The sequence below is a fragment of the Delphinapterus leucas genome, chromosome 3 (genome assembly GCF_059928025.1).
Source record: "Delphinapterus leucas isolate spDelLeu-1000000601 "Yukka" chromosome 3, BTC_Dleu_Yukka2, whole genome shotgun sequence".
In the NCBI taxonomy this organism is placed as follows: Eukaryota; Metazoa; Chordata; class Mammalia; order Artiodactyla; family Monodontidae; genus Delphinapterus; species Delphinapterus leucas.
This window is the reverse complement of record NC_143131.1, coordinates 123,798,429-123,822,239: the sequence shown is the minus strand read 5'-3', so window position 1 is coordinate 123,822,239 and position 23,811 is coordinate 123,798,429. Positions and strand designations below refer to the sequence as shown.

The 23,811-nt window shown below is 47.5% G+C and overlaps 1 protein-coding gene across 7 annotated transcripts in view; it reads right to left on the bottom strand.

Annotated features, from left to right (window-relative positions):
- SH3RF2 (SH3 domain containing ring finger 2) overlaps positions 1 to 23,811 on the bottom strand; it is a 143,989-nt gene that overhangs the window by 10,169 nt on the left and 110,009 nt on the right. Inside the window, exons 6-11 of one of the 7 annotated variants that reach the window (XM_089909449.1) lie at positions 22,964 to 23,055; positions 21,270 to 21,458; positions 13,935 to 14,185; positions 10,139 to 10,497; positions 7,667 to 7,963; positions 1,044 to 5,256 (exon numbers count right to left, since the gene is read on the bottom strand). In XM_089909449.1, coding sequence (XP_089765575.1) covers positions 7,700 to 7,963; positions 10,139 to 10,497; positions 13,935 to 14,185; positions 21,270 to 21,458; positions 22,964 to 23,055 — 1,155 coding nt within the window. In that variant the 3' untranslated portion in view covers positions 1,044 to 5,256; positions 7,667 to 7,699. Of the gene's footprint in view, positions 1 to 1,043; positions 7,964 to 10,138; positions 10,498 to 13,934; positions 14,186 to 21,269; positions 21,459 to 22,963; positions 23,056 to 23,811 lie in introns of those variants that run through there. The other 6 variants (XM_089909450.1, XM_089909448.1, XM_089909454.1 and 3 more) reach the window with 6 other exon arrangements.

Genomic DNA, 23,811 nt, shown 5'->3' with positions numbered 1-23,811 from the left:
TGCCATCTCTCTCGAGCTGTGACTGACATGTTCTCCTCAGGCAGACCTCAGGCAGTGTGGTCCTCCAGCTGTCTCCTAGACAGACATGGAAAACATCTCCCAAGGAACTGGGTGGGGAAGGCGTAGGGATCCAAGTACAACCCTTTGAAGGTGATATTTGTTTGAATTCCTCTATGGTCCCTCAGGCGTTTTTGCTGTCTCCTTATGTTTTGATTCACGCTTGCTTTTGCTTATTTGTGAGAGTCTCCTGACTGCAAATAGTTCTCACAATCCTCTCAGATGGTCCAGGGAGTTGTTTTCATGGGAAGGACATTAGGATGGCTCTGGCCTCTAGGACACGTGCGACTGACAGCCGTCAAACTCTGACATTGCAAGTGGCCTTCATCAAGTCGGTCGGTCACGCTAGCATTGATTCTAACAGCGTTCACCAAGGATACACAAAATGGCCTTTGCGAATGCATTTTGCCTTTCTCCCTGGGTCTTGGCTGGCATCCTTTTAGTCCTTACCAGGCTGCAGCTCTTGACCATCCAGCAGTGACCCTATCTGCATAATTAGCTTGCATCTGTGGGTGTGTATTTACCCCACCCCCACCCCCGAAAGCAATTGCCTTTGAACTTCGGGAAAATACCAGCATGGAACACTGGAAGGTGTCAGCTCTCTGAGTCCTCTTGTTCCCACAGAGAAGATGAAAGTGGGGGTCATTTTGGAAATCATGTTCCCCTTCTTCTGGACTCTGTATCCTTTAGAGTGAGGACAGGCAAAACTGGAAGTAAACTCAAGAAGAGGGAGAGATCTAGGGAATGCAAAATAATCATTGTGTTTTGATGTCAATGATCCAGAACCACATTGCAAGCTTTGGTTCTTTTACAAGTTGCTGGGCTGCGTCTGGCCGCCCTTGCAGCAGGCGTAGATTTGCTTTTTGGATTTCTCTGTACAGAACACCCTCAGTCACCTTCCTTTCCGTCCCTACTTCTTGGATGATAAGACCCTTGTATGGGTTGGCTAAAGAGTTCGTTTGGGTTCTTCTGTTAAGATGTTATGGAAGAACCCGAACGAATTTTTTGGCCAACCCAACACTTATTCTCTGGGAGGGCTTGACCCCCTGAGTTAAAGCATTCCCCCACCCCTGTCTCCATCCTCAGCCCTGTGATCTCAGCAGCACACACACATTTGTGCAGCCTCTCCAACCTCAGCCATGTTATGTGCTTACAGTTGCTATTGAAGAAGAGGGATGTGGTGATTTAAGATGAAGGTTTGGATTTAGAGTCCTGGGTTCTAGTTCTTGTTGCCTTGGACAGGCCATTTGACCTGTGAGTCATAATTCTAATCCCTAAAATGGAATAATAGCAGTACCTGCATTCATAGGGTTGGGTAGGATTGGATGGCATAATGCATGTACAGTGCTTGGTACACAGTAGGTGCTCAGTAAATGGTGACAGTTATTGCTGGATGAAGAATCAGTAGTCTCCCTTCCATCTCAAACTAATTATGTGACCTTAATCAAGGCATTGAAATATCCGGAGTCTCAGTTTTTTGATCTGTAGTCTGGGGACAAAAATAACTTTTCTCTGCACTCTTCACGAGGTTCTTATAAGAATTTGGTGGCAGCAGCAGCAAGATCTGTTTTAGTTTCAGAAGTTGAGGAGCTACTCTGCTTTTTGCAGTTGGCTACCCAGAGGCTCCAGACAACACCCAGAGGAGAGCTAGGTAGAAAACCCTGTATTCAAACAATGCAGGCAGAGCCACAACCCATATTTTCTCTACTCAGGAGCAACAAGGTCTCCTAAAACAGCTGTACTTGGAAGAACTCTTGTAAAAACCCCTTTAAACTCAAACTTCTCAAAACCAGACATGCTGGTGCATCAAAATCTCAATTCCCAGCAATGAATCAAAGCTTTAGAGTCCCAGTGACAGAAGCCAGATGGGAGTTCAAATATTCAGGCAGGGTATCTATGGCCCCAGGTTGCAATATTTGCTTTGACTAGTGCTTACTGAGTACCTCTATGAGCTGCACTCAGAGTTCCATATGGTACATGATTGGGAAATTTACAGGGAGTGATAAGCATGGAATTCAGGATAGTGGTTGTGAAGGAAGTGGGGAGGTGGTGAAGGAAGGAATGGGACTGGGAGAAGCACACAGCAGGTTTCAATTATTTTTTAAAAAGCTAGGTGGTGGGTATATGGTTATTGGTTTTATTATTCTATATATTTCTATAGAACATTTAATTATAAAAGGGGAGAAAAGCAGAAAGGAGCCCAAAATCCAGAAAAAAGTAATAAGAAACAGCATTCTGTAAGGGCCATATGTATTTTTATCTATCCTGGTAACTACTTTATTTCTGTTGCCTCTCATAGAGCCTGGTCCAGAGTACGTGATGAATGAACTGTTGTTGACTGAATGGATGGATGGATGGATGGATGGTTGGATGGGTGAATCTAATGCTCCTCCATCCCATCATCTTTGATCCCACCTCTGCTGCATTCCATTTGTCAAAGTATAGGTCAATAAGCAGAAGGGCTTCCTGGGAACATTTTGTTTCTGCTCTGGTCTAGGACACAATACTATGGCCTGGCCAACAGCAGGTGGCTTTGATCATCATTTAACATTGCTCTATTTCAAGAAAAACGTCCTTGTGAGATTTATCCTCAGGGACACCAACCTGCTGCAGGGCTCTCTGGAGTTAATTCCTCTGGCTTAGTCTTGCCTGCCAAACACATTCCCCTAGGTGACTGCCTTTCAGGCTCACCTAAGAGGTTTCTGTAAGTGCTAACACTCCTTTCACTTAGCCCAAGGGGGAACTGGAGTCTTTACTCTCAAGACTAAGTAAGAGAAGCATCAGTGACGGCAGCTGCTGCCGCAGGAGAGCCCAGCTTGTTAAGTACTTGCTCCCAGCTGGAGAGGCTTGAGAGGCCCTCCTTATTCTACCTGCTTCAGCTTCTCACTTCCTGGGAAGGGAGTCAGAGGCTGTGGGGCTGCCCGTGTGAATAGGGGCTGGGGAGAGGATCAAGATGGAGGCGTGCTCATCTTATTGAAGCAAATTATGTGCTTCCATACCTGCCAACATGATGCCAGAGGAGCTGGGAAGCTGAAGTGCATTACTTATGCCTATGAAACTCTTAGCTGAAAAAGGTAGGTGAATAGGCATGGAAATGCTCATCCTCCAAGTCAGCTCCTTTCCTAAGCTAGGGGCCTGATGAAGGTGCTTGTCGAGGGATGAACAGTGGCCAGGATGGGGGTTGGGAAGAGTGTCAGGTTTGACAGCAGTGCTCTCAACCTCTGGGCCTTATTCGCTATAATAGGATAACAGTCAAGATATTTAGTAATCAGTATGGCATAGGCACTAGCCAATCAGCATGAAGAAGGGCTTTATTGCTGGAGGTCTCAGCTGCAGCTGGCCTTAGCTTTTTAGCTGTTGGATGGGAGAGCGATGGGGAGGACGACATGGAGAAAGGGTCAGGGTGTGGGAGCGGGGAGAGGTCTTGGGGAGCTCAGAGCATCTATTCACCTATCAGTACAGGACGATTTCAATATATTAACCACCAGTGAGGTCATACTCCTGCTGAATGTCAGATCCAAATGTCAGCTCTGCTATACCACATGAGAAAGGTGAATTTGATTCTCATACTCCATGTGCCTCAGAATCACTTGGGGAGCTTGTTGAAAGCACAGAGGCTTAGTCCCCACCTCAAAACTACTGAACGACACCCTGTAGGGCCCTGGCTTGGCCTGCTATGCTCCTGAGACCTGTGTGCCTGGATCAGTGGATGTCTGGGGATCCAGCTGTAACTTTCAAGGGGTTTATGATGCCTCTGGGAGATGAAGTCAAGCACGCAGTCTCTAGGGGAACACGCCCAGTTCAGGTGCAGGTCGTGTGAGTGAGTGAAGCAGGCTACTGGGGCTGCGTGGCAAATTGAAGAGCGCATGTCCGTTTCACAGCAATTGCAGCCCCATCAGATGGCTGCCAGTCGGGAGCGCAGGCCTGGCGTGGACGGACCTTCTGAATTGTCAAGGGAAGTTGGAAGTCAGTGAGTCAGCTCTGCATCTCACCAAGTCACAGGTAGGGTGTCGCTTTAAACTCTTCCTGCTACAAAAGCTCTGTCTGTGGGAGGGGGGAAGGGTGGAGGAGGTGCAGCTGGTCCCACGCGATAAGGGAAGGAGACAAGTTTTAAGTGAGGCCCTTGATGCTGCTCAAGTCAAGTGTGACCCCACCATTTCCTTAGGTGTGGCCCTCAGAGTCTGTCCTCAGCTGGTTGCACCCCTCCTTCACCTCTCAGATGCTCCCCCTGCTCTCTGCCCCCTCCCCCAGGCAGAGCCTGCCCTCTGCAGCTTTCCTAGCACTGAGGTGTCAGGTCTGATCATGGGGTGAAGGGGCACCTCTTCTAGAGACTCTGAGTCTTAGCTGAGGGGATGGAGCTCTCACAGGATGGAATATGTGGCTTCAGACGAGAGGTGCTAGGGATCCAACTGGGATCCCGGGAATGTTCCACAAAGGAGTAGATTCCTCTGTACTTAGGTACAAGAGAACTTGGCTTGATTGCTACATTTAAACCCATTGCCAAATGCTGCTTTCCCTGCTTGGGCACCCACCCCTTTGTCTGCCTGACTCTTTCTTGTCCTTCAGGACTCAGACTGTGTTGTGACCTCCATGGCTAGGCTACTTGGTCTCCTTTTAGCACCACATCCCCGGACAGGCCCTTGTTTTCGGCTTTTTCACCTGGAATTTCGATGGTCTGCTTCCTTAAAAACATTCAAGGCTAACATTTATCAGGTGTTCACTATGTGCCAGCATGGTTCCGGTCACTTTATTATCTCAGTTAACCCTCACAATAGCCCAGTGAGGTCGGCACTATTATCGTTCCTATTTAAGAAGACAAGGCTCAGACAGGTTAAGTAACTTGCCCAGCATCACATAGCTAGCACGTGGTAAATGAAGATTTGGACCCAGTTTTTGTGCAGCAGAGCCTGCAATTGTAACCACTGCATTATGCCACCTCCTTGCAGTTTGAAGTCAGTGGCCTGACATCAAGGATGGTCTCTTATTTCATGTAGCGTAGTCCCAAGTTAGGCTCTGAAGTTAGATAGGGTGAGGGCAGCTATCAAACTCGCTCTGTCACTGTCTGTGGTTACCCTTCAAGCCTCAGTTTCTTTGGCTCTATAATGGGGACAATTGTACTTGCCTTATAAGGTTATGGTGGACGTTATAGGAGAGGATGTATCTCTTGTTCTCATTGCAGTACCCAGCTCATAGGAATATCTGAAACATGGTGGTAGGATAAATGATGGGCAGTGCCCAGTGAGTTCAACTTTTACTGCCCCTTTCAAATCCTCATATGACTCCGCAGAGATGGGATTTGGTTTGGGAGGGAGTGGGTCTGATGCGGGGCATGGGGGAAGAAGGCTGGATGGAATGGGGATGGCCAGCCTCTGGCGTTGTTTACATTTCTCAGAGAGGTTACTCTATAGAGACCGTGGACAATGGGAAGAATATTCTGTTTCATTTGGAGGGTATGGATTGTATCTTCACTACGCCCAAACAACCTGATTTTCAGCCACAACAGTTAAAAATTAACTGGCTCCATTGCTACTGAGGCACAAACTAAATGTTTGGTTGGCTGGGCATGCCGTGTATCTGCCACTCTGGGTGTAGATTGCTAAACTCATTAACTCACCAAGAGTGCTTTTTGGGGTAAATACGAGGTGTAAGTACTCATATTTTGACAAATCGTACAATGCCTGCCTGTCTTTATGACTTTTCCCCATTTCTCCATCTGGATTACTATATTCAGCTCATTGAGTCATGCAGTTGGGCCTGACAATTTTTGTGGAATAGACATGGGTCACTATCACACAGAAACACCAGAGCATGTGACCACATTGGCTCTACCAACCCCAAAGGTCTGTCATAGGTGCAGTATTCCTTGGCAGGATTATGGTTTGGTTTTTGTTTTATTAAGGCCTGGAAAAGTCTTGACAATTTAGTTTGCCAAGTGTGTGGTTGGTACATAAAATATGGATGTTTTTAATCCCAGGATCTTCAAGAACTGTCCAGGGAGAAGGTCTAATTAGACCTGCCTTTTTTTTTTTTTTTTTTTTTTTTGTGCGACGCAGGCCTCTCACTGCTGTGGCCTCTCCCGCTGCGGAGCACAGGCTCCGGACGCGCAGGCTCAGCGGCCATGGCTCGCGGGCCCAGCCGCTCCGCAGCATGTGGGATCCTCCCGGACCGGGGCACGAACCGGTGTCCCCCGCATCGGCAGGCGGACTCTCAACCACTGCGCTGCCAGGGAAGCCCAGCCTTTTGTTTTTTTAAATGACATCCAGGCTTAGTAGCAAATGGCATTTATGCACTAAAGTGCCCACATCGATGGGCATGCAATAAATGTTAAATCACAACAATTAAGTTAAATGAGAATTAATGATTTGTCTTACAGCATTGCCTCAACTCCCTGGGGTGCTCTTTTACCCCCGTTTACAAGGCTTTGCCTGGCTGGTCCCACTCACTTCAGCCCCACCTTAGTGGGGTCACCTACTTTTGCAGACTCCAACCTTCTTTCCCCATCTGTCAAGAATGTCAAGGCTGCTCTCCTACTCTTTTATCTTCTTCCCTGACACTTCCCCTAATCCTCTTTCTCTCTCACTCTCATCACCTCCCACTCTCTCCTCCATATTTTCTTCACTCTCCCTTTCTCCTCCTTCTTACCCACTTTTCCTCTCCAACCTTATTTGTCCAGTCCCTTTTTATAGAAACTTTCCTCTAGAAGGCACCCCCAACCCAGCTGTGGATTGGCATCTTCTCAGTGACATTGTTGCCTTATTCCGCACCCTGGTGAAACAGCTAGGCTGCTCCAAATAGAAGAAATCAGTGAAAGTAAAGACTGTTGCAATGCAAACAGAATGTATATCTAAACTCAAACCCCTTACCAAGTTGTTTCTAAGCATGCATTGTTTTCTTGGGGAAATCAGACTAGAGCCAGGATGAATGAATTGTCCATAACACCATACAAGACCCTCTCCACAAGTACGTGATTCCTGCTTATCTATCGTGTAGGATTATATGTGGGCAAACAGATTGAGAAGCTTAAAGTATGAGAGTAGTCAGCTTTCTCTCTGACCTTGTTTGGAGCAAAGCCAGGAAGCTGTCTCTCTTTGGTTTAGAGGGTTCTTGGAATGTTCAAAGTATCTGTCTCACACCCTTCCCAGAAATTCTCCCTTGGCAGCCAGGATTATGACTTGGTGGAGGCACAAATATATGGTGGCTACTAGTGGCTGGTGTCTAGGTCCCAGAAGATGGCAGAAGCTGTTCTAAGATGTTGAGGTCAAAGAAGTAATGCCAGCATTCCACCATTGTGACCCTCCTGGCTGAAGCCCCTTTTATAACATCATAGAAATTCTACACAGAACCCAGAGGATGAGAGGCTGCACACTCCATGCTGGGGAATAGAGTGGGCAGGATGAGCTCCCATTCCTTGGTCTGGGTAGTGGCCTTGCTACATTGAATCATTATGTTTGGAAGGTCACCTAGTCTATCTTCCCAGCCAGGGCAGGAATCCCCACTCCCACTTGTCCTTTCCTGGAGGTAAAATGGACAGAACAAGGACCATGCTTGAGTCCCCAAAGAATGGCAGGACGCCCTCAGTGGAGGCATACTGTATTTAAATGCAATTCACCTCTTTGGGGTCTAGGAAAAGCCACCTGTAGATTCATTTGCTGGGAAACACGGTCTGCGTGGTCGAGGCAGTGGGCGCTGGGGCCATGATTTTGCTAAAGGTTGACTTCCTCCGGAGGTCTGTCTGCTGTCCAGAATGGCAGCCGCTTCGGTGGGCAAATAGGACGGTCATCTCTGGGCCCAAGGGGGCTGCTTCAGGCTGGGACCCCTTCGGGGTGGCTGGTTGTTCAGGCTTCCCAGAGGTGTGATGTTTGGCGGGAGGAGGGCTGTAATTCTGGAATCTCACAGTTTTGACTTGCTGTAAGACAGAGGAGAGCAAAGGGACATAGGTGAGTGGGAGACCTGTGCTATTTCCCCCTGGGACTTGGTTCATGCTGTTTCTCTACACTTGTCCCTTCCTGGAATGCCTCATTCACGTGTTCATCCAGCAAATACTTGTGTCTGTCATGAGTGTCGACCATGCAGCACCACTCTGTCAGGTGCTGTGAAGCCAAGAGTGAGCAAAACCGCCCTGACAAATGACAATGATAGCCAGTGCCACTGCGGGGGGAGCAGACGATGCTGAGGAATGCGGAGAAGTATCCACCTGAAGCTGGAATGGGCCTAGTCCGAGAAGGCCTCTTAGAGGCAGAGTTATTTCAGCCGAGAACTGAAGAACGACTGGGAATTAGCTGCGAGAAATAGGGGGGACAACCACCTACCTGAGAACAGGGTCCTTCACCTCCCCTTTCTCCTTCCCACCTGCCAGTAAGGCCTCCCTGCTGACTCCATCCAGACAGTTCCTTCATAAACCCTCAGAGCAGAGTTAGCCAACTGGACACTGCTGACTGAACATAGTCTGCAGAAAGTCTGGGAGTTTGAATTAGTTGCTAACATAAAAATTGGGAGATGCATATAAAAATCAGCATTTTATATGTCCCTTAAGATAATCAAAGTGCAGGCACACTGGGGCCTGTGCCCCATTCTGGCAGCAACTGGCTGGAGCTGATTAGCGGGTCCCACTTTATGTGGGAGTCAATGATCAGATGTTTGCTTAAGCGCTTCCTCTCTCCCTTCTTTCCTAGCCTGTTTTAGCTCCTGTATATTAGATTTTACTCTGGCCATTCCCTATCTTACAGCTTAATAAAGTGTTCTGTGCTACTGCTCGGAAAGCTTTTTTTTTTCCTGTGAAATTCAATCCCAAAGTCTTGAGATTGAAAGGTGAGTGGGAGACCAAATGTCTTCATTCTTTTGACCCTTACCATGTCCAGCAGAGGTCTGGGCACTTACTAAACACAGTTTGAGGGCTGCATCTAATGGCTTGGGGGTAACTGACAAGTGGGGTGTGGAAAACTTTGAATTATTTGAATACCGTAATTCAGAAGAAGAACTCTCAACGTTTTAATCAGTTAACACTAACTTTTTCCAAATGCCTTTCCCTGCAAGCTTATAGCTTAGTTTTTGTGTCAGATCTCAGCTCTACTCCAGACACTCATGTGTGTCAGCTGTGTGCTTTTGGGTAATGTACTTTAACTCCATAAGCCTTCATGTCCTCATTTTTAAATGAGGATGACAATAATAATTATAGCTACATCAGAAGGTTGTTGTCAGAATTAAATGAGATAGGACATGTGAAGTACTCAGCACAGTGCCTGCTAGGTCGTTAGCATTCAGTAAATGCTTAACAAAGAGGAGGAAACCACACCATCTTTCCATTTGGAGGGAAATGGGTGATGGTAGTGATGGTGATGGTGGTGGTGATGGTGGTGGTGATAGTGATAGTAATGGTGGTGGTGCGATGTTCAATACACTAAAAGATAACAGCCACCTAATTTTCTTCACGTCACCTCCTCCATCCCTGCCTCAAGGATATTGTTGAGAACATAACACTTTTACAAAAACTCTTAGGGACTTCTGGTGGGAAAAGCCCTAGAACCGATAACCGATAACCGCAAAGGTCCCGATAACAGTTGTTGGAGTAGTTATAACTCAGTGTGACCTTACTAAGTCACTTACCTTCTCCTGTGCCTCAGTTGCCTCTCCTATACTGTGAACGAGTACGTATCAAGCCCTATGTAAGTGCTTTACTCATTTAACTCCAATCCTATGAGGCTATTACTCTTCTTACCACCATTTTAGGTAAAAGAGTCTCAGAAAGGTGAAGTGTTTTAACCAGAGTCACCAGCTAGCAAGCAGCACAGCTGGAATTCAAGTCAAGATTGTGTCTGATGCCAAAGCCATGTTTTTTCCAAGTTGCCTCTGGGCCTCGAAAGAAGGATGTATAAAATCTCCTGGAAGCATAAAAGATATTCAGTAACATGTCTGGGGAGGATGCGGGTGATGTGAGGATATGGAAGGGGGGTTGTGTGTGAGGATTCTTTGGAGGCTGCAGTTTTGATTCCTTGTCCATTTACGGTGAAGTCTCAGGAGCTGGGACACTGTGCAAAGTTAGGGGTCTAAAGAATCAGGCCCCCCTAATGTCACCTACTCCTACCTTTTCGCTGCCATTTCTTGAGTTCTCTGGTTTCACCAGGATGGATGGCGGGGCAGATGCAGGCAGTTTTGGTAGAGGCTCACTCCTGACGGGGATTTCTTTGCCTTCCATGATGAGGGAACTGGCCGCCGAGTGGATCCTGGTGTCGCTGCCCCTGCTGACGCACGTGAGGGCAGGCTCCCCAGTGGCAGTGGGCTTGGGTCCCATCTCCGCCACCACCGCCGAGGCTGAGGAGGGGGCTCCCTGTGGCTGGTAGAATTGGAACTGCTGAGGCCGGACGACCATGGTGGGGCTGCGTCTGAGGGAGCCCACCATGAGGGTGTGGACCCCTGACCGGATGGGTCTCTGCAGGGATCCATCTGGGGAATTGTATGACAGAGATATCAGCAGTGGGGCAGCTGACAGCAGCTTGGGTGGGAGCTGGGTAAGCAATGTGTCCTGATAGCCCAGAATAGTTAAGTGCTTTCCCAGTGTGACTGTGCTCACATTCTCCCAGGGTCTTTCAAAGGTGACCTTATTCTTTTTATAGTGCTGTTTGCTGATGCTGGCAGCAAATGACTGGCTAGGCGAATACTGGGGGTGGGGTGGCGTCAGAAGGTATATCACCTCTATTTGTCCTCTCCCTCTCTCTCTCTGTCACACACATACACACACACACTCCTACTTTCTCCCTCCAGGCCTTTAAGATGGAAAGTGAAGAAGACAGTCCTAAAGAGAGAGCTTTGCAGTGAGAAATAAAGGCATGGAGACCAAAGAGGAAACAAAAGCAGAGACAAAGAAAGAGACAGCAGAAATTGAGACACGCAAGAGAGAGTCAATGGAGAGGCATGAGTGGGAGGGAGAGAGGGTAGGAGAGAGGGCAGAGGACTCCAACCAGCTACTTAAAGAAAATTCTGATGGAAGCTTTAGGTCTGTGTTGGTGGGACCTCTGCTTTTCATCGGGTCTGCAGGGAGGAAGGGTGAGTGGAATTTAGGGACTGTGTGTACCAGGCAAACGTGACAGCAGCTGGAAGCAAATTTGGAAAGGTTATTCCCAAGTTAGGGATGTGAGCGGATGAGCTTCGTGAAGTCCCATGACACAGGCTCTGGAATCAGATCTCCTCCCAGGGAGGCAGGAGCACATCAGTCACATCATCTCCCTGCTTCTCGGTCCCCTGGAGCTAAAAACAGCACCTCGTGGCCTGGGGTGAGGATTACATTTTATGATGTGTGCAAAACGTTAGGATAGTGCCTGGAACATCATAAATGCCCCATGTTTTAAAACTTTTTGTGTGTGTTTTTAGGTAAAGGAGAAGCAAACTCTAAAAATGCACGGTCCAGGAGTTTGGTTTTGCCCCTTCCGTTTCTCTGAGCTCTTTTTTTTTTTAACTGAGATAGTCCTCCCTCAGTAAAAGGAAGCCATTCCTTCCCCTCAAATTCTCTGGAAGACAGGAGATCCCCATCCTCTGAGCATATGTCCTGTGGGTGACCTGGAGAATAATCGAGAGTTCATTGTGCTCTGTGGGGGGCAGTGGGGGAGACACCCTGAGAAGCATTGTGGGCTATTTCTTCATAAGGGTCTCCCAGAATTTAGAGCTATAGGTGACATCCAGCAGAGATGCTAGTTCTTTGTGACACTCTATGGACACATGTGTGAATCAAAGTCATCTGTGTCCAGCGCAGAAGGCCTGAGCCTAGGCCATGTTCTGTGTCATGACTCTTTATCAAGCCGGGTGTGAACATGAAGAGCAGATGCTCCCTGTAACACCGCTGGCGTTCTCAGCTGCCACTGGCAACCCAGCCACCACTACACGAGTCTGACCTTTCAGTGTCAATGTCTGTTTTTCCACTGACAGCCCTGTGAGATGCATACAGTCAATTCTCTGTCATTTCTCTTTGCTTTGGGGAGATTGATAGCTTGACCATCCTCACCTTGGGAAAAGGGAGAGAGAGAAAGCCTCTGGGACCTAGGAAGGTCAAAGCCACACTAGGCAGACCTGTCCTTAGGCTCTCAGAAATGGGTGAAAAATCAGTTTACCGCCTTATCTACTGATCTTGTCGGGTTCCTAATTTCCAAGAGCTTTAATGCTTTCTTATTACATGTGCATATAATGCAAGCGTCAAAACTCCAAGCCAATCAAGATCTACACAAAGTTAGAGAGGGAGTGTCCGAAAGGAAGTGTGAACAATTGCCGAGGGGCTTTTCTCCCCGGTATTCAAAAGTGGTCTAGACTATGTGAACATTTCAACACAAGTGAAGTGAATTACATTCACATTCTGGAGGGACCCAACATGATCTGCTTAGCTGCAGTAGCAATAATGATACTGATAAAATGCTGTACTATAAAAACAGCTAACATTTCTCGAGAGCTTATTATGTGCCAGGCACTGGGCCATTAGTGTTAAATGAATTATTTAATGCCCTGATGAGGTAGGTACTGTTTTTATTTTCATTTTGCGAATGAGAAACCTGAAGGCCGAAGAGGTCAGTAACTTGCCCGAGGCTGTTGTGGTGGGATACCTTATTGCACGTGTGTTTTGTGGGGAGAAGGTGGAGGAGAGGGTGAGGAGGGAGGCGCCATCGGCTAGAATTAAGAAGCAACAGTGGTGGGATTGGTGGTCAAGCAGATGATCAGAAAGCACTGAGAAAGGGTAGAACTAAGAAAATTGCTTTAATTGTCGTCTGTGTGGCATACCATCCCACATGTGAATCTTTTGCTCTGACTAGTACTGCATTTTCACCTTTAATCTTTTTTTTTTTTTTTTTTTTGCGGCACGCGGGCCTCTCACTGTTGTGGCCTCTCCTGTCGCGGAGCACAGACTCCGGACGCGCAGGCCCAGCGGCCATGGCCCACGGGCCCAGCCGCTCCACGGCATGTGGGATCCTCCCGGACCGGGGCACGAACCCATGTCCCCTGCATCGGCAGGCGGATTCTCAACCACTGCGCCACCAGGGAAGCCCACCTTTAATCATTTTTTAAGATAGCAGGAGGGATGGCAGAGCCCAGTTTAAGTCAGGGGATGTAGAACAAATCAAGTTGACTTTGCTTGGCTTGTTTTCTTCTTCTAGAGAGGTGTACGAATATAGAGGCTTGATGTTTTATAGAACAATGGGTTTCAACCACTTTTTGAGAACCCCTGAAAATGAAGCCTTATGCAGAAATTCAATATATTAGGAGATAAAAGCCTGGCTTTGAAGATGAAGGAGCTATATAATTGCCATGTGTGCAATGTGGATGTTATATAAAAATAAAACCAAGGTGCAGAGCAGTGTACTAAGGTTACAAGGTATGTATGTACATGGACGAGAACTTGGGACTGGGGGGAAGGATATGAAGGAGACATTTGTACAATATAAGGTACTTTTGTACAATATAATTTTTTTACCTTGTGCGTATATTAGTTAAACAAAGTGGGATTCAGGGGCTCTTAGCAATGACTCCTCTTTTCCTCTTCCCCTTGTTTCCCTTTTGGCACCTCCTGAGGGGTTCCATGGAGCACAGTTTAAGAAGCATTGATCCAGCAAGTGCTTTAGTTGTCCTGTCTTAATAAGAACCAGCATCCACCTTGGCCATGCTCTAATTATATGTTGGCATTCAGGGCTGGTATCATCCCAATCAGTCAGCGTGCGTGTATGAAGTGACTGAGGGCGGGGACCTTGAGTCCATTTGGCTTCATCTGATAAAACAACGCAGTATTTGGGAAGTGTAAAGCAACCTTCACAGAGGCTTGTTTTAAAGCCAAGATCCTTGTTTTTGCAAAAAGCACTCTGTTTGCCAGTGTGAGATCCCTCCATCCCCTAGCTCTAGGCACGTACCTCTCTGCCACCACTTACTCTTTCTCATGCTGCTCCGCCCTTTGCGGAGGGAACCCTGCCCCAGGGTCCTCAGACCGGCCAGGTTCCGCACGGGGTTGACTATGGCCGTGGGCACGAAGACGGACTTGAAGGGCCGGCTCTGCCGGGGATCACCTTCTGAAATGCTGCCTTGGGAGGACACAGAGGAGGTGGATAACGTCCATGTGGCGTAGAGAGCAGAGCTCCGGGAGTCTGGAACACTAGATGTCTTTCTGGTTGTGCAAATTTTTTTTTTTTTTTTTTGTGAAAGAGAAGAAATAGAGAAAGAAAAGGTTCAGTCAAGAGTCCTGTTTTAAAAAAACGATCTGCTCCCAACTGTATAGCACATGTGGTCCCTCCTCATCGTATTCCTACCCATAAATACCTACATACATATATATATGTATGTATATATATATATGTATGTATATATATATATATATATATATATATGTTTATACTTGTCTTCATCACAGGCTTAACTATGGAGGCCTCAGCTTCCACACCTGGATAACTGTGTGGGCATGCTGAGGGAGGGGAGGGGAAGGGGTCTCACACTGAGGCCTGGTGGAACTAGAAGACTTGAATATCATCATCTTTCACTCCAGCTCTGATCACTCTTCACCCCGTGTCCCTTCAGCCCTCAGTTCAGAGCACAAGATCTTGTATGTGTTCATTTCGCTTTGCAGGGGCGATTTCTTGTTCTTTCAGTGACTTTCCCACTAGATCCTAAACTCTTTGAAGGCAGAGATTTTATATGACTTGTTTTATAGCCTCTAGACTTTGTTTATAGCAGAAACAATATGTTCTGCACATATTGTTTATTAATAAATGTTTGTTGAATGGCTGCCATAATGCTTTTAGCACTGAAGCCAGTCATTTTGTCTCACACATAGTAAGCACTTACTGTATACCCACTGTAACACCCAGCATTGGCCAAACACTGCCCACATCATCTCACAGGTTTTTCTCGACAGCCTTCTGAGGTAGGTACTATTAGTGCTACTGTTTTGTAGGTTAAAAAATAGAGATTTACTGTTACTTGTCCAAGCAATTAATAGATCTGAGATTTGAACCCAGGTCCAGGCTGGCCCCTCGCTCTACCACTAAGCTACCTACCTACTGGCTAGTTAGAGCGTTCATCATTTGGAAAACCCTGCATCCTACTTGAAAATTAACAAACTAAAGGAGCTGATAGGCCCTACACATGCCTCCATAAGACCTAATTCTTCAGCCTTAGGCTCTGATTTTTAAGAACAGTGTTAATATTTTGTAAAACACCAATCTCCTGTCCATGTTTCCAGCCTGCAACTCCCTGAACCCCATGGGGAATGGTGTCATTTTACATGCCCTTCTTGCCCTTTTACCATCCTGCCCCAGCATCACAGCCCCTACCGAGTAGTCCATGAATCCCCTTGTCACTCTGTTGATTAAATAACCCCTGCTAATTCCCTGGAGATAACCAGTTCAACCAAGGCCCCGGCACAGAGATGCCCTCCACGTATTTTCCTTCCTGTCAATGCCACCAGGCTTCTCTTTAGGTAATTCCCCCTTATTTCTCCTTTTCTCTCCTTGTTTTGCTTTAAAAAAGTATATGTAGTTTAATATTGAGCCACCAGTGTTGTACAAGATGGGAAAGGCGTCATGTAATGCAGCCAACTCTGCCCAGGAAGCATATGCAGCCAAACACGCTGGGAACTGATGCTTGCAGAGAGGGGCTTCTGTCCACAGCCTTCAGCCTGCTTCTGGCCCCTGGGGATGCAGTCAGTGAGGCGGAGTGGGCTGTACACCAGGAAGAGCTCAGACTACATTTTGGAGATGAAGGCTGGGCTGGAGAGAACTCCCCAGCACTGGCTTGCCTGGCAGAGTCTGCATCTACCTGTTTCTTTTAAATGAATTTATTTATTTATTTATTTATTTATTTGTGGCTGCACTGGGTCTTCGTTGCACTGCGTGGGCTTCTCACTGCGGTGGCTTCTCTTGTTTCAGAGCACGGGCTCTAGGAGTGTGGGCTTCAGTAGTTGTGGCACATGGGCTCAGTAGCTGTGGCTCGCGGGCTCTAGAGCGCAGGCTCAGTGGTTGTGGTGCACGGGCTTACTTGCTCCGCGGCATGTGGGATCTTCCTGGACCAGGGCTCAAACCTGTGTCCCCTGCATTGGCAGGTGGATTCTTACCCACTGCACCACCAGGGAAGCCCCTACCCGTGTTTTAAACAAAGGCCTCAAAGTGTTGGATGCTGCAAAATGGACTGGCAACAGCACAGACAGGTTCCAAATTTGTTGCCAGCAGCATCAGCAGCCTGGACAGAATACAGTTAATGAGGCCCAAGCCAGCCTAATCCCACCAGTCCCTTCTTTGGACAACTGTTTACAGACAAAGATACAACTTCATTTTTCTGGACCCAGCATGAGGCCAGATTCCAGAAACTCCTAAATCTCAAGTCTCCCATCCAACACTGAGTCCCTCTATGTCTTTTGGCAAAAAGCTCAGCACTTACCCAGCATGTTCTTCTAGCATCAAAGCACTTTGCAAACATATATTCATTAATCCCCATGACACCCCAGACCTGCAGATATTATGATCCCTGTTTTCTAGATGGAGAGACTGAAAGACATTCTGGGTTTAAGTGGGAGGTGTGTGTGTTGCCTCTGATTTGCTCCGCTGGGCTGCTTTGAGTGTGCAGGTCCCTGTGTCCCCTTTTCTACCTGAGATATGAGCCCTTAAGAACTTGCGCAGTATTTGAAAGGGACATGACACACAGCGGCTCTATCCTGCTCAGCACTGCCAGTAACCTCCTGGTAAGGCAAAAGCTTGGACCATGACAATCTTTATATAGTTCTATGTAGAAAGTTAAAGGAAAGTGAGTGGTGGCCCTCGTGTCACTTTTCTCCACCCCTTAGGCATCAGGATGGCGTATGTGAAGGTTGCCAGAAAGAGAAAGGTCCAGTGAAGGTTGCCAGAAAGAGAAATATCCTGGCTTATTGGGCAGAAGGGCATTTATTGGGAGGACAGGAGGGAGCGGAAAGAGCTTGGAAACAGGATCCAAGGGAGGCTGCTGAGAGCTGGGCAGCAGGGATCGGAGGTGGGAAGAGTCTGATCAGGTGCTGTGCCTTGAGTCCCCGCCATGAATGGCCTTCAACTGTGTCCACATTCTCTCCTCCCTTGTTCCTTCCTTGTTCATGTTTCCAAGTCCCAAGAGGCTGAGCCTGTCCCTCACCTGTGGTGATGAGTTGAGGAGGTTGGGGATGAGGGGAAGGGGGAGAGGGAGGAGGAGGAGCAGGGGAGGGGGAGGGAAGGGGAGGAGGAGAGAAGAGGAGGAGGAGGAGGAGGGGGAGGGGAGCGGGGAGGAGTTGGCTTCTGCAGCCTCTGAAAAGGGAGGAAACTTATGCCTCTACCGAGACTGTGCATGGAAGAGGAAACCCAAGGGATGTAGGTGCTGTTAGGAAGGGCTTGAATGAAAACGTGACAAGTGTTCTGTACCACCTCAGCCAGGGGATAACTCTGGGATACGGGAACTAGGTCGTGGTGGCAGATATTTAGTTGTGGTTGGCACAGCTGGACAGGCTGGTGGCCCCACCGAGCACAGAGGACTGGAGCTTTACACAGCATAGCAGCCTTTCCTCTCTCAGTAATTAAAAGGCTCCCTTGCTGAATCGTAAATCAAAACCCTGGCGTTTTTGTCAACTCTGGTCTCTAATTGATCCTGAAACTCTGGCTGGCTCAGTTCATTAGGAGATGATGCTAGTAAGAGCAGAGGTTCAAATGCTCAGGGGGCACTACACACCTTTGAGGTCTGGCTGTCTTATAAAAGGCAGCCCTGTACACCACGGGGGCTGGTGGCAGTGCAGAGCCATCAGTGCAAACAGACAACAAAAGTGGGGCAAAACCTCTCACACACGCAGGACGTTAGAACAGAAAGGGGCCTTGCGCACGTAGTCCAACCCACTCGGTAGGAAAAACTCAGCTGACAAAGGGTGGCATCATTCAGCCCTGAGAAGCGGGAGGAATTAAACCTCCCAAAGTGGGAAGGGCTGTTAAGAACAGGGTGAGCTGCCCCCAGATAGACAAACTGAGCATGTCATCTGCGTCCAAGATTTTGGGGATGGGAACTTTCTCTGCATCTGAGAGGCTGTCAGGGAAAACACATACACACAGAAAGCATTGATCTGCTGTCACCTAATAGCCCTCAGGAGATTATACTGTGACAGGGACTTTCCTTTTTAGAAATGCTGGCTCTCTAGAAGCAAACACACACATCAGCATAAGTAGCATCTCAGTATATGCACATATGCAGGTTTCTATGAGCTGGGGGTGGGGATGGACTCATGGCAAACTATGCTGGTGCTGAAACTCCATCCACTGCCTAACACGCGGCCATGATGGAGCGGGTGAGTCTAGATGCTCATGACTCGCCCAAGAACAGATCTAACTTGGAGAAAAGCCAAGGAGAGAACGGAAAGCTGGAGCCTTGAAGTACACTGGAATGGAGTCCTACATGCATTCTAGTTAGGGTGACCTTACGTCCAGGTTTTCCCGGGAGAGTCTCAGTTTACACCTGCTCTCCTGGTAGAGTGTCCCCCTTTTATCTCAAAAGCATCCTAGTTTGGATGGTAAGTTATATGGTCACTCTTCTTTTAATGTTTTTTTCATGGAATATCCAGGACTTTGGGCTAAGGCATGATGCATAAGCAAATTCCCCAGTAGTAGAGATGGTCCCTAGAGGGTTCATGATAAGATTCCATGGAAGACTGTTCATGAGTTAGGGTAGGCCCTTGCTCTCCGTTGTCACTTCTGGATCATCCTCCCACTCTTCTCAAGACTTCCCAGCTTGGGTTCACATGATTAGACTCCACCACCTACCACCCTGCCGTGTTGGAGCCATCATTTCCCCTCTTTCCTTGAGGAATTGAGCTCCTGGATCACTGTCCTTCTCTCCATCTCAATGGATCCTATCATGATGATCTCATCTAGTCTTAGGGCTTTAAATACCATCTCAAGGCTGGACCTCTTTCTTAAATGCTAGACGTGTATACTCAACTGCTTACCAATGTCTTTACTAGGAATACTAAGGCATCTGAGACTTAATCTTCTACGAACCAAGCTTTTGCTTCCCCCCAACACCTCAAAACCTGTTTGTTCCTCTTTGGGTTTTCAACTTCATCTCAGTAAAAGGCAACTCTGTCTTCCAGTTACTCAAAGCAAAAAAAAGTGGACTCACCATGAATCCTCTCTTCTTTTACACCCAGGATTTGATTTGTCAGAAAATCCTGTTGTCTCTACCTTCAGAATATACCCAGAATCTAACCACTGCTCCCTCCCTCCACAGCTAGCGCCTTGGTTCATTTCACCGTCACCCCCTCCCCCAACCGGATTATTACAATATCTGCTTAACTAGTCTCTCTGCTTCAACCTTTTCCTATCTATAGTTTACTTTCAACCCAGCAACTAGAGGGATTCTGATTACAACATAAGTTAGATCATGTCATGCTTCTGCTCAAAGCCCTATAAATAGGTTAAAGCCAAATTCCTCATGATGACCAAGGAAATTCTGTGTGATCTGAATCCCTGTTACCATTCTGACCTCATCACCTACTAACCCCCTCTCACTTCCCTAACCCAGTCCTATTGACCTTCATGTCAGGCGTGCTCCTCCCTCAGGGCCTTTGTTCTGTACTTGCTGTTCCTTGGGCCTGGAACACACCTCCCTCATTTCTTCATTCTACCTTCTTACCGCTCAGTAAGGCCATCTCTGACCAAGCGATTAACATTGTAATCACCCCCACGCAAATTCTATCCCCCTTTCCTGACTTCTTTTTTCTTCTTAGAGCTTATCATTAGCACGCCACATATATTACTTGTATGCCTTGTTTATTGTCTGTCTGTCCCACTAGAATGTAAGCTCCACTGGGAGAGGATACTGTGTCTTTTATTCACTGGTGTTTCTCCAGTATCTAAAAAGGTGCCTGACATATAGTGCTCAGTACATATTTGTTGAATAAATGAATTAAAGCATCAGTTGTAGACATCCTTAGTTTGCCTTTGGAGCTTTTGCAGTTTTCTAACAAATTCCAAGGACCTTCCATTTGAAAGGAGTAACTATGATCCTCTATTCCAGTTTTCTGGCATGTGAAGAAATCTTTTTGCCTGGATCTGTTGGAACCCACAATTTACCTGTAGTCTTTCTAGAAAGGGGATCCACCACCTCACCAGCCAGACTGATCAGAAAACTCTATGGGTTAGAAAGTACAGTCTTTTATTGAACCAGAACCTTCTAAGTTGTATTCACTGGTTCACTGTCTCCTCATGGAACAAATCTACTTCCTGGTCTACACATTCTGTTATGGTCCCTGTGACCCTTTTCTTCTGCAGCTCAAATAATCCTACTTTCTTTATAGGTTTCTCCAGTGATGTAGTTTCTGTCTCCTCACCATTGCTGCCCTCCGCTGGACACACTGCCCCGCCTACATGAAAGTCCCCAAAACTGGCCATATATGACTCTAGCTCTGACCCCCATAGAGTAAAATGGGATTATCCCTTTCCTTGGAGTTATGACTCTGATATGTCATAAAGACAGAGTGTATGTGTAGTGATGGTCTTGCTACCTTGTGACAGGCTTTGCCTGGACTTATGGGGGTGGGGGTAGGAGGAACCATGGATAGTTTTGGGGTCTGTGTGTAGTTGTGGTCATATGAGGTGGCTGGGCAAACTGTATGCCAGTGAAATTGATGAATGTGCCAGAGAATGAAAAAGATTGAGAAAAGCTGTTTGGGAAGAAGATCTTCAGGGTAACTAGCATGTGACCTGGGGTGTGGATGGATGGGTAGTGGTCTGAGTCACAGAAACCCTGCCTAATGGACCAGAGTCCTAGGAAGTCTCCCAAGGTGCTCCAAGAGGTCTTCTGATCATTGTGTTTTCACATTGTGCCATGATTGTGAAGTGTCAGGGTGCAGGGTGTGAGGTGCGATTGGGGGGGGATTATATAGTAGAAAACCTGAAATCTAGTTCTTGAGCAGACTGGTTAACTCTGCGCATCAATTTCCTCATCTGTAAAATAACATCTACCTTAAACAAGATTCTTGAGCATAGCCAATGAGTTAAGAGATGCAAAAGTGCTTGTAAAATGTGAAGAGCTATTTAAAAGATAACTATTCTGCTATTTTTTTTTTTTTAAGTTAAGTGTTAGGAGGGTACTAGAGCAAAAGCTGTTTCTTGGCCCTTATTCTGAAAGGGCATTGAGTCCTTCAGAGATTCAACCCACAGATGGCCCCTGGCCTAGGTGACCTGACCCTCTGATGCCTGAGATTGGAGAGGACCCACCTGAAAATGGGGATGACATAGTTGTTGGGGAAGATGCCGACTCGCCCGGTCACCAAGGAGACACCCCTGAGCCAGCCATCCTGGTACTTCCCCAGGACCCTGATGCCCTCTCCCTTCTGCAGGTCCAGTTCATCGGGTCCATGGGCTGAGTAGGAATGCAGGGCTACAAACCTGGGGAGACACAAGGAACTGGTAAAGGAAGCTGGTGAGCAGAAGGCATGGAACCAGTGAAGGGTGAAGCGAGAGGAAAACTCAGAGCCCACCTGCCCGGTGTTTAGCAACATCACCTTTTAAGAACTGAAATCTCACTATGTAAGGCAGATGAAAGTGGTGGAGCCTGGTTGAAGTAGCAATGGAGGCACCCAGATCCCCGCCCCCACCTCCTCCCTGCTCCTCCACAGAGTACCCCACAGCTGCAAATCACTCATTTAGGTCACATCAGCACTTTGACAATGGGGAAACTGGTCTAGAATAGAGAAAGGAGTTGGTGACCAGGAATCAGTGGCAGAGCTGGGTCTCAAACCTGGAAGTGATGGTTCTATCTAGGATGCTTTTTCACACTGCTTAGAGTATCCCCCAAGACAATGGTCACAGCCATCAAGGTTCAGGGAACTGAGGGGTCAGAAGAGAAACCTCTCTGATCCACTCCCTCTCCTGAGGGTAGGGACATGTCTGACCCCCAGGAATGGCCTGAGGAGCTTAGCTTAATGTAGGCCGGAGGTGGACATGGGAAAATGGGAGGTGGGTGTTAATTTCAGTGTTTGGCACTCAGTGGAATACTGGCTGCATGTTGGCATGGAAGAGGATGGGCTTGAAACATGGTAGAAAAGTTCTCGGGTTAGAGCAGTGACTTGCCTCTCCACACAGGAGTTGGGCAGGTGACATCCAGGTATGAGCCAGGGGGTGAAGACCCTGGGGAATAGTGAGGCTGTGGTAGGAGAATAACTGCCCGACTAAAGGCATTAAAAATAACCCACTTTGGGGCTTCCCTGGTGGCACAGTGGTTGAGAGTCCACCTGCCGATGCAGGGGACACGGATTCGTGTCCCGGTCCAGGAGGATCCCACGTGCCGCGGAACGGCTGGGCCCATGAGCCGTGGCCGCTGAGACTGTGCGTCCGGAGCCTGTGCTCCGCAATGGGAGAGGCCACAACAGTGAGAGGCCCACGTACGGCAAAAAAATAAAAAATAACCCACTTTGGCTTGCCAGGTTCGGGGTTACCAGTGTATGGCCTCAGGCTGGATGTTAGGAAGTCCTTCTAGACTCTATGGACTGTGAGACACTGGAAGGTTTTATCAAAGGGGCTAGGGGAGTATTCTCATCTGCAAGGTTCCTTTCCCCTCTAAAATGCTATATTTATTTCTTGCTGATTACTAGAGCAACATCTATTGATGACCTTGCATTGTGAATCTAAAGGAAGACAATAGAAATTGCTCAGTACCTAAGCTTCCTGTAATGTTTTGGTATATAATCTTCCAGTCTCTTTCTACTTTTGTAAAATAATGAGCCAGGGTGATGTGGTTTGGTAATTTGTGTTTTTCACCATTATTCCCTTTGGAGGTTGTAAAAGAAGGGGAGCTGTTATCTCTCTGGATGTGTTGGTTGGGAACGGGGGATGCTTGATGGCAGAGGGATGGCAAAGATGACCCCTCTATGCCAGGACCGGGAGTGGAGGGTTGAGCTTTTTTTACTCACATGTTAGCTGAGAGGTGTTGCTGGGAGCCGGGCAGACTGATGATGGCCGTGGAATGTCCTGGGGAGGCAGGTGCAGGGTGATAAGTGCTGACCTACACAGACAGAAAAGCCAGGCAGAACCAGTGAACATCACCAGCCAGGCCCACAGCAGAGGCAGCCTGACACAACCAAAAACCAAGGGCCACGCCTGGCACCACCCAGCATGTGTCTTCTCTGTGGTTTGGGGCTGTAGGCAGAGCCAAGTAGTGGTAGATTGGTTTATCGTTTGCTGGGGTGGCATGCCAGGGTCGCAATCCAAAAGACTGCTCAGAGAGGGCAGAGGAGAAGACCTGTCTAGTTTACAGTCAACAGGGTACTGCCAGGATCCTCGATCTCTTCCCTGGGCCCCTCCCTACCCATCTCCCACTGCACTCACCTCCCTCTATGAAAACCTATTCTTATAAAATGATACAATAGCTAATACTGAGAACTTAACACTCGCCAGGCAGTTTTAAGAGCTTTACAAGTATCAGCTGATTTAATCCTTATTAAAGGGACTATTATCATCCCTATTTTTGGATGAGAAACTGAGGGAAAGAAAAGTTACCTAACTAGTATGAAACAAACTTTTAAACCAGGTTGTCTAGGTCCTGAGCCCACACTATCAGTATTAACACACACACAGACACACAGACACACACACTCACACACACACACCAGTTTACCCAGTGACTTAAGGAAGGTAAATCTGCATCCTCTTTACTTTTCCAGGATGAAAGAGGGAGCAATAATGCTAAAAGTATCTGGAAACTGCCTATTATCCTGGCATCTTGCCTGTTGTCTAACATCTTACCTTGCTCATTTCCTTC